This window comes from Astyanax mexicanus, chromosome 5 (assembly GCF_023375975.1).
Source record: "Astyanax mexicanus isolate ESR-SI-001 chromosome 5, AstMex3_surface, whole genome shotgun sequence".
Taxonomy (NCBI): Eukaryota; Metazoa; Chordata; class Actinopteri; order Characiformes; family Acestrorhamphidae; genus Astyanax; species Astyanax mexicanus.
In genome coordinates this window covers 16,148,911-16,159,558 of record NC_064412.1, presented here as the reverse complement: position 1 = coordinate 16,159,558, position 10,648 = coordinate 16,148,911, and the positions used below count along the sequence as shown (strand labels likewise).

Genomic DNA, 10,648 nt, shown 5'->3' with positions numbered 1-10,648 from the left:
CTTTTTTTTAACTTAAATGTTACAGTTAAATATAGAAGTGGCTGCTGTTTTCTTCTAAAATACAAGTGACTATTGAAAAAAAGATTATTTTTTTCTTTCCTTCCTTTCTCTTTTCTCTCTCTGTCTCTTTCGCATGTACCAAGATGCCCTCTTATTGCTACAGTACAACATCTCTATTTCAGTCAGGTTTGACGGTTTCTGAGCACGAACAGCCTACTTTAAATCACACCACAGATTTTCAATAATATTTAGGTCTGGGGACTGAGATGATCATTCTAGAACGTTGTACTTGTTCCTTTGCATGAATGCTTTAGTGCAACTTCAGCTTTGTCACTGATACAGGTCCATGGCTTGGACCCATATCTCTGTAAAGGTGCTTTGTGACAATATTTGTTGTAAAAAGTGCTATATAATTGTTTAATTGAATTAAATGTTATCAAAATAAATTGAATTCATAAGTTTTAAAATGAAGCTGTGAAGAGCTGTGTTTCTGTTGTTTTTCAAAGGTTCACGTGGGAAATTGTCTTGATGACCTTCAGGCATTCATTAATGACTTACTGAAAGTAATTTGAACTTTTATAAAAAAAAACAAAACAAGGGGCTCAACTTTCAGAACTGACAGATATTTATGTTTATCAGCGTAAAAGTAATAGTTACAATAGGGAGCAATAAAGAGAAAAGCATTAATTGATAGAGCTGATGTACTCTCTACACACAAGTAGGATAGGTTTGTTACTGATGGTGTGTCCCAAAATTTACATTTTTCCCATGTCTGAGATACAGCTCTCCACTTTCTCAACTTTAAGGCAAATTTCATGTGCATACTATCCAATGGCCCAATGGACCTTTTACAATCACGTCTTGTGTTTAATGATTTTGTGACCAGTATCTTGTAATCTTCAAAATAGCACATTTTTAGCACAACTTTTTTATTTAATTGTTCAAAACTTTCTGCATGTTTTGTTAGAATGATATGAATAAGCTACAGAGTACTACACAAACTACAGATAGTATTTATACTCATATAAAACCAGCAGGCTGTGAGTGTGTGTGTGTGTGTGTGTGTGTGTTGGGGTGGGGAGGGAAGGGGTGTGGAGGGGGTGTGATAACAGAGAGAGACATTGGCTAATGACAGTCAGGGAAAAAGTGAGTGGAAGTTTAGTTATCAGGGGACGTGTGGAGGGTGCAGGTGTGTGAAGCGTGTTGTGTGGCTTGGCTTCAGCGTGTGTGTGTCTCTGTGTGTTAGTGGACGGAGCTCACTCAGGCACTCATAGGATCGCATAGGGTAAGCCTGGCTTTGTTTTGTACCCAGATCCATCCATGTCCTGCCATTCTGACTCCTTATCAGCACAAACAAGCAAAGGACTGTGGGAACTGGGAGTTAATGTTTGACTGACAGTGCAGTCCACATTTGTGGAAATGTTAAAGTTAATATTTAATCCACCCAGTAAAGAGATGCTTCTTATAATAAATATAAAGCTAGAAAAAGTATTGGTTGTTCAACTAGGTCAGCATCTGTGAAAGTGGGTTAAAGAATTGACATTTCTATGCGTACAGACATTATAGTTAACACGTTTTGATTTGTGGAACATTTTCTGAACTTCTTCTTGGTTTGTTCAATCTGTAAAATTTTGGGACATTGCTAGAATGTTTTTATTTATAGTTTCTAACGCTTAACTTAAATCTGGTCTTTTCTAGTTTATAGTTTTAATGGTTTATACAGGTGTAAATCAGCAAATTCTAAAACAATTGTTTATTTCTGATCCCATAAATTGCTTTTTAATTTTTAACTCTTAGTTTTGAAAGCACTTCATGTGATATTCATTAAATATAAATATAATGTATCAGTTTCTGTGTGATATCAGTAAGTATGTATCAGTCTGATAACCATCTATCTGTCTGAATGAAAAATGTTCAGATTATGAATCTAACCATTGTTCTGAAAAAAGGCTAATTTTTCTTTTAAAAACATTGCTGAATGTTTTATAGTATTCTCTGGTATCTTTGATTTTTCACTTTTAAACTTACAAATTGAAATCTTAATAAGACAGCAAACAATATACATAGATATTTATTATATTGTAATTCATGCCAGACATATTTAGTTAGTCTTCTACACTTATATTTATGCTCAGAGGGCTGTGTGTTCATTTCTATTGTATACAGTATAGCAGTTCCGCATAAAAACAGTAAAAAGGGCAGAGAAGGGCAATAAAATTGCAACTGTTTCCTTAAAGTAGAAAAAAGATATTAATATACAAAATATTAGCCTATTTTAAATAGAACAAAATAAAAAAAAAACATACAATAAAACTATTAGTGCCTTTTTTATAGTTTTAGTAGTTTTTCATACCTACTATAAATTCTGTCTTTATTCTTCTGTGTTTTGATATTATAGGAATGGCCAAGCTACAAATGAAGCCCATGCTGCTGGGCGTTGCGCTGCTAGCTGTAGCATGTATGAGCATCGTCGCACTGATTCTCTCTCTGGCTAATTATCAGAGAGTGGAGGTGCCGTACTCAACACAGGTGCTTTAATCTCATAAACCTTATTCTTTTCTCACCCCTTTATGCTCACTTATATTATTGCAGTTTTATTAAGCAAGAATACTAATCACATCTAATCACTTTTTATTATACCAATGAACAGTTATATTAGTGAAAGAATGTGTAAATTAGAGAGCTGATGTAGATTTCTTGGTTTACTGTAATCCTAAAATTACTGTAAGTTACTGTAACTGCAAAGGAAAAAGCTCAGTAAACACCAGGATATACTGGAAGTGACCTATTGTATTGTTTTTAACAACAACATTGCTTTGTGTAAATTTGATATATTTGGTTATTTTATTATAAACACATGCCTAAAGTATTCTACAAGATCTGTTTATGGATCAGCACGTGAAGCTCTAAACCTGGGCTAAAACTTCAGGTCCAGAATGAATTTATTATTCTTTCCACAATGCCATTGTTTTTAAAATTGGTGGATTTCTTATCTTTGTTTGACTTCCTCAGTATGGCATAGTGTTTGATGCCGGTTCCACACACACCGCCCTCTTCCTCTACCAGTGGCCCGGGAACAAGGAAAACAACACTGGAGTCGTTTCTCAGAACCTGATGTGCGATGTGAAAGGTGGGGCCTAGTACCAGAAACTGTTTTTTTGGGATGCTGTTTTTACATAATGGGTATTTTGTGTATATTGGTGTATACATTATATACTGTTATTTGTGTATTGTTAAATATTGGCAAAATAGTGTTCTGATTACCTGAGGTGGTATGGACAAATAAATCCCAGTATATAACATGTAAAAAAATATTTAAATTGGAAAATGGATGTACAAAGGCCTTTTTTCCTATATATTCTTGCAGTTTTTTTTTTACATAATTTCGCTCGGCAATTTCTATTCATGTCACAAAGTGAAGTTTATTTTTTTCTTTTTTAAAAAATGCCAATTTGGAGATACGGGGTTTTTGTGCAACCCATGTATAATGATAGCTATCATTTAAGCAAAAAGGAATCTAAATATCACTTAAAAAACTTTCTTTCTTTGACTCACAATGATAGTGGAACCCATATTGTTGTTTTATAGAAAGAATCCTGTATTCATTCATTTATTTTTCTTATTTTTAGGTGATGGTATATCCAGTTATGTCACAAATCCTGCTGGTGCTGGGGAGAGCCTAAGAGAATGTTTAGATGTTGCTTTGGCTGCAGTTCCAAAGAAGAAGCAGAAAACAACACCTGTTTACCTGGGAGCCACAGCAGGCATGCGGCTCCTGAGGTCAGTGGCTTTCTGATCCCCGTACCTTCTGTAGGGCCTGGAACCTGGTTATTAGTGGGACAGTATATGGCCAGCATGATGTGTGATGTCACAAAAGTACTTTTATTTAAAATTGATTTAGTTCTAATTTTTTTGTCCTAAAATCCCATCACTACTAAACTTTAATTAACACAAGATCATTTTTAATGAGCAAGCGTTTGAGCCCTTGTGATCTTTCTTGTTTAACCAGTGCGGTAAAGCACATGTCAGCACCAGGAGTCAGCTGCAGGCTATGTCATCATGTACTGTTATGTATATTTAATATGACCATTAATCATGACATAAAAAAAAAGGTTTCATCGCAATAAGACAGATACATCTGAAACTGTACTCATTCTGTAGACACTGGATATGCGTACTGATTTACCATGCTAAAGAGCAAAACCGGCCAGGATAGCCTTCATCAAATGCAAGTAACTGAACTTTAGGAAATTCACTCATTTGATACACATAGTTTAAATCACTTGTTTTGTTTGTATGTTAATAGGAATGGAACTAATTAATGTTTAATTTAAGTATTTCTCTAATGTGAATTGGATTTAGTGCTTTTTTATTCATCCTTATTTACAGTATTGCTCTCAAAGCGTCAGCTAAATGCCATAAATGTAAATCTGTGTTTGTGACTTGAATTCCATTTGCCGCTTAAGTAAGAGAACCCTAACAGACACATGGCTTAAGACTCAAGACTGGTGCCGTCTTGTGCTTTGAATTGCTAACAGAAGGTGGATAATAGCAGACAACTAAATAAATTTGCCAGTGTTAAATTACTACTTTTAGGGTCAGTTTGCTAGTATTGACCCACGCCCTTGACTGGGCAGAGAAGAAGAAAAGAGGGGGAGCGAACTCAGAGTATTTGGGGTGGAATTCGGGGCAACTTCCCAAAACTAAGCTATAATACATAGCTCCACTTTCCCTGAAAGGAAATTTTAAATATGTAATTTCCCATAAAAAGGAGATAAATTCTATAACTAGGCTTAATTTTGGTCCAAACCCACCCTGAGGGTGTTATTTAACACTGTACTCTGTGGGCGTGAGTGCTGAGCAGCTTCTTAATTGGAAGTCAAAGATCTGTGTAGTGGGGTGTACTGGGTCCAAAGTTTTTTTGTCACAGGAGATTAATTTGGACACTGCTTGGAGAATACACTTGGTGCACTGTTCTCAGTCCATCGGTGACATCGAGGTGTTTAAAAACTCAAAAGCACTGCTGTATCTGATCCCCTCGAGCCAGCACAACACTCCTCCAAAGCAAAAGTTACACATTCTAACCATGTAAATCTACTTTCTTCTACAGTTTACAAAATCAAACTCAGGCAAACATAATAATTGCTGAAGTGTCCAAATTTATCCAGAGTTACCCCTTTGATTTTCGTGGAGCCACCATAATTAGTGGTACAGAGGAAGGGGCTTATGGCTGGATCACCATCAACTATCTTTTGGAAGACTTCATTAAGGTCAGATTTTTTAAAAATAATATATGTGCTGTAACATTGTTGTTCATTATATGAGCAAAAAACAGATATCTGATATTTTCTGCAGATAAAATCAGACCTATTATTTATATTATATTTTAGTGAAAACAAATAAATTTATTTTTCTTTTCCCCAAACAGTACACATTTGATGGCAAATGGAGTCACCCTAAAGCTGGGAGGATTCTGGGAGCTATGGATTTGGGTGGTTCGTCCACACAGATTTCCTTCACACCTAAGGATGCAGTTAAAGACCCAACATCAGCTTTTAATCTCCAGCTCTATGGCCAAAAGTACCAGCTGTACACACACAGTTACCTGTGCTTTGGCAAAGATCAGGCTCTGAGGAAGCTCCAGGCGTATCTGCAGAAGGTAAGTACCTACTGTAGACTGTAATTAGACTGCCAGACTGTAATTATATGATGACCTGCACTTGTGACGTCTTTGCCCTGATGTAAACTTTGTTCCATAAACTTTGATGTACTTTCATCTGATCATAAAAACGTGCCTCCTCTTAACAACAGCTGTTGTGACAATTAATAAAGTTTATCAGTATCTGTACTGTCCTGTTTATACCGACCTGTCCTTGATACTCTTTGGAAAATTGATTAGTGAGTTGTTTTTTTTTTTTTTTAGAAAAGTCAAAGTGAAGACTAACCAAAATAATTAAAAGGCAGCAGTTAATGTCGTTGTCTGGCAAAACCTTTTGTTACTTTTGTTTCTTTCAGACGGCTAACCTGTCTACTGTCAACCATCCCTGTTATCACACCGGTTACAATCTGACGATAACTCTGGGTAACCTGTATGACTCTCCATGTGTGGAGAAGCCAGTACCGTTTAATCCATCAGCAAAGGTTACTTTTGTTGGAACTGGTGATTCTGCATTGTGTTTGTCATCATTCAGGAATGTGGTGAACCTGAGTGACTGTGCACTTTCCCCAGACTGTGGATTTAATGGGGTCTACCAGCCTCCTGTCAATGGAGACTTCTATGTGAGTGCTTTAAAGATTTTAATATTATATTAAAGAACATATAAATATATGCAGTAGTACTGCACTAGACTTACTGTATAGCTGATATGAATTGATCAGCCATTATATTAGTACCACTAGCAGATGAAGTGAAAAACACTGATTATCTTCATATAATGCACCATTTGTCAATGAGTTGAATATATTAGGCAGCAAGTGAAGAGTCAGTTTATTAATCAGGAAAAATGTAAAAATATATGAATTAAAGACACTTTGACAAGAACCAGATTGTGAGGGCTGGACTACTGTGGTCAGTGTCTCCCCAAAATATCAGGCATTTCTTATGGGGTGTTCCTGATATGCAGCTGACATCACCTACCAAAAAACAACTAGTGAACCAGTGACTGGATCTTAGGCTCCTAAAGATCAGTGATGTGATTTATGGATTTTCCATAAACTTACATCTTACAAGACTTACAGGATCTGCTGCTGTAAATTAAAATGTTGATTTCATGTTCATGCCAGGCTTTCTCAGCATACTTCTACACCTTTGACTTCCTTGGTCTTGCTCCGAGGACTCCGCTGCCTCAGGTTCTTTCCACAATCGACAATTTTTGCAACACAAATTGGACCACTGTAAGTCAAGAAGTTTTATTTTCTACATTGTAAATTAAAACTGAAGTCATTTAGGCACCGCTAACTTGAGGTTTCTGAGGTTGGTAACTCTTCTATCTATTTTTTGGGGTAGTCCTGATGAGAGCCAGTTTCATCATGCCGTTTTTGATTTTCTTTGCAACTGCACTTGAGGATACTTTAAAATTCCTGAATTATTATTGTTTTTTTTCTTAGTTGAGTAGTTCTTGCCATAATATGGATTAGAGCATTATTCAAATAGGGCTGTTCACTGTATACCAACTCTACCTCTTCACAAGTTTACAACTAATGCTCTCGAAATTCAAGTAATTCATTTTTGACAAGTTCAGCACAGCTGTTAACTGAAAGCCATTCCAGATGACTCTACCTCATAGAATTTGATTAAGAAAATGCTAAGATGTGCAAATCTGTCATCTTAACAAGAGGTGCTGCTTTGAGGAATGTAAAATATAAAACATGTTCTGGTTTGTTTAACACTTTTTTTGTTTACTTAATCATTTAATATGTTTTTCTTTATAGTTTGGATGACTTTAGTATTAATCTACAATGCAGAACATTTTAAAATGATGAAAAATAATAATAATTTATGGTGTGTTTAAACTTTTGCCTGGTACTGTATATATATTAAATGTCCTGAATCTCTTAAATCTATTTTCAGCTTCTGTCAACATACCCAAATGTAAAGGAAAAGTATCTCCGGGATTACTGCGCTTCAGCCCAATACATCATGACAATCCTTGTTCAAGGATACAAATTCAATGCAACATGGGATCAAATCTACTTTGTGAAACAGGTAAGGGACAAACAACACACACACACACACACACACAGCTTGACCCATTGTAGGTGCTTGTATCTGTATAATGTGTATGTGTTTGTACATTGTGACATGTGTACATACTAACATGATGACGCTCCTTAAAATACAATTTAATATTGTATTAATATATATACAATAATATTGTTGCTTCAGGAAAAATTACCTTTCTTATAATACTTGAATTGGAACAAATTAAAGGAACAATTTGAAGAGTTTTCTTGCCTGATGAAACAGGTTACACTTTTGCGCAAAACACGTAATTTCAGTCCTTTAACCTTGAGTGCACTAAAATAGCAGGTCGAGTTCTCAATGTCTATAGAGCTCCAGAAGCATCCTAACACACTCAGTATCTGTCAGCACAGAATATTTATTAGAACCTATTCATTTTCTGATGTTGTGTTCATCGAATACAAAGCATAGATTGAAAATTACAGTACCATAAAATGTGCTTAATGTGGTAGCGAACACATGTATGTTGCAACTTTACTTTAAAAATGCTTAAAATAAAGTATGTGTTTAGTTTAGTTGCTTTTAACTACATAAAGTAATTTTGAAAGTCGAACTGAGACAAAAACATGATAGTTTATGTCAGAGGTGTGACGAAGGTTACTGGATAAAATGCAGTTGAGTAAAACAAAAACATATATGCCTCACCTTACTAGCATACTTAAGTGAAATAAATAGTCATTTAAAATATTTAAACTCAAACAAAATACATGAATACATGTAACTGAGTAAAAGTAAGTGTCCAGTTATTGTCCACCTCTGGGTGAGTTAAGTTGTACACTGTAAAAAAAGCAACTATTTCTATTTCATACTTTTACACTTCATGCAGCCTGACTGTTAACATTCCTTCTGCAGGTGTCTGACACTGACATTGGCTGGACTCTGGGCTACATGCTGAATTTAACCAATCTGATTCCTGCTGAACGCCCTCTGGCGGTAACAGGGGTAGAGAACAAACAGTGGGCAGCTGAGGTCTTCTTCATAGTCTTTGGTCTGTTTCTCAGCCTCATTATTCTGATCGCCCTCTGTGTCTGGAGTCCAAACTCACAGACTCATATTGTGTGATGATGTGCACTGATGTAAAGTACGGTATGAAAGTCTTATGTTATTAGTTATTGAAGAAAATGAGACATTTAGCTATTCAACAACGAGGTAAGCATTTATTTGTTAAAAAAAAAACATTTCATTGAAAAAAAAAACAGCAAAATTACAATAAATACAAATGAACAAAGAACAAAGAGTAAAAAAGTAAAAAACAAAACAAGAAAAGGTTAAAAAATAAACACAGACAACTCATAAGATTTTGGAAATTGGTTTTCATGCCTGTTCAGTACTGTACTTTTTTAGCACATCACAAACATGTTGGGATCAATCCTATTTTTTATTAATTCATCAACAGTTCAGCTAGGTCACAACAGGCTTGGGTTTTGACCCTCACATTGAGTTTAAAGGCTGAATTAAGCTTCTGAGGTGAATGAATTCCATTGCAAAATGTGAATGTAGTTTAATAAAGATCCAGATCTGAATGATTGGGTCACAAGAGCATATAGAACACTATTATTAATAATACTGTTTATAAAATAGCTGACAAAATAGTATTTACATCTTTGTAAGTTAGTAATCTAATCTATTGTCTGTTTTGAAATATTCTATATTATTATACTGTTAGTGAATGCACTGAATTTAGGAACAAAAAAGCGCTACAGCACAGAATGTATTGAACAGAATCACTTTAATTAAAATGTTTATTAATTTAAAATCAAGTGTAAGCATGTAAAAAGCATGTGGAGATAAATTAATTAAATACACACAGAAGCTGAAAAAGACAGTAATATATACTGTAATCATTGTAGAATGAAGTAGTAGTCTACTGTGCTTGCTTTATTTATATACTGTTTGTTTTTGTGCATATACTGTAAGTTTCATAAATGTGTGAACAAAGTTTCTTGTTTGTGTGCTTTTTAACAGCAACCTGACTTCTGCTTTGGTGGTTTTGGCTGTAATATTGTTTGATCTTCTTCTCTCCTCACATTCTGTTTCACCAGTAAGCTAGAGGCAATGAGAGAATTGTTAAATATGAGAGAGAGACAGACAGACACATAAACACATAGTGAACAAGTTGTTGATGTCTGCAGCATTTTTTTTTATTTCATACAAACATTTTATAACCATAAATTACATCTCAATGAACACCTTATTACAAATATAGAGGGACATAACTTTCACTTTAAAGTACCTGTGTTGCATGTTTGCATTTTATACAGTTTGTGTGAGGAGTTGGTTTGTTTTGCCATTTCTGCAGTGCTGCTTTTAAAAATGATTTTAAGTGGATAAATTCCACTTAAAAATCCAAAGATCTTTCAAGACACTTGCTGCATTTCCAGCAATGAATAATAATAATTTTACATAATATTTCCATACTTAGCTAGGGAAAGGTGAAGCTTAAGCTGTTCACCCTACCCTGGTAAAATTTCAAGGTATGTCATTAATTTTGGAAAATCAAAATTGCAACTCTAGGTCAACAATGTTTCATCAAATGCCAATTTGCTCTGAAATTGTGGACCCTGTCATGCAACTCATGCATAACTGACAGGAAAATAAAATAAGGCACATTAAGCTGATTAAATGAAATCTCATAAAAAAATATAAATGTTCAAAAGATTATAAATAATACGTTTTTGAAAGCACAGTATTACTTACCAGGCTAAAGTCTTCATAGATTCTTCTACATTCTCACCAGTTGCAGCACTGCACTCCAGAAAATGAATTTTATACTCCTGCAGTAGAGAAAATAACACGATGGCATATACATTAGATAAGATAATCCCACAAGGGAAAATTCACAATCTGACTGCTTATTATTAGTTTCCTAATTGTTCCAGCTAGTTAAGCAGTAATCTAGTGTAGGCC

At 34.8% G+C, this 10,648-nt stretch overlaps 2 protein-coding genes across 9 annotated transcripts in view; one reads left to right on the top strand and one right to left on the bottom strand.

The window, feature by feature from the left end:
* The first annotated feature begins 1,147 nt into the window (after nt 1-1,147).
* Nucleotides 1,148-8,960, top strand: entpd8 (ectonucleoside triphosphate diphosphohydrolase 8). The gene is made up of 10 exons (XM_007254345.4): nt 1,148-1,285; nt 2,399-2,529; nt 3,013-3,130; nt 3,630-3,780; nt 5,111-5,270; nt 5,429-5,659; nt 6,016-6,279; nt 6,784-6,894; nt 7,571-7,705; nt 8,594-8,960. The coding sequence occupies exons 2-10, from the start codon at nt 2,401-2,403 to the stop codon at nt 8,801-8,803; spliced, it is 1,509 nt and encodes a 502-aa protein (XP_007254407.1). The 5' UTR covers nt 1,148-1,285; nt 2,399-2,400; the 3' UTR covers nt 8,804-8,960.
* rab44 (RAB44, member RAS oncogene family) overlaps nt 8,879-10,648 on the bottom strand; it is a 24,943-nt gene continuing 23,173 nt past the window's right edge. For all 8 annotated transcript variants that reach the window (XM_049479635.1, XM_049479636.1, XM_049479638.1 and 5 more), the window contains 2 exons: nt 10,439-10,515; nt 8,879-9,787 (listed from right to left, as the gene is read on the bottom strand). In XM_049479635.1, coding sequence (XP_049335592.1) covers nt 9,700-9,787; nt 10,439-10,515 — 165 coding nt within the window. In that variant the 3' untranslated portion in view covers nt 8,879-9,699. The remainder of the gene's footprint in view (nt 9,788-10,438; nt 10,516-10,648) is intronic.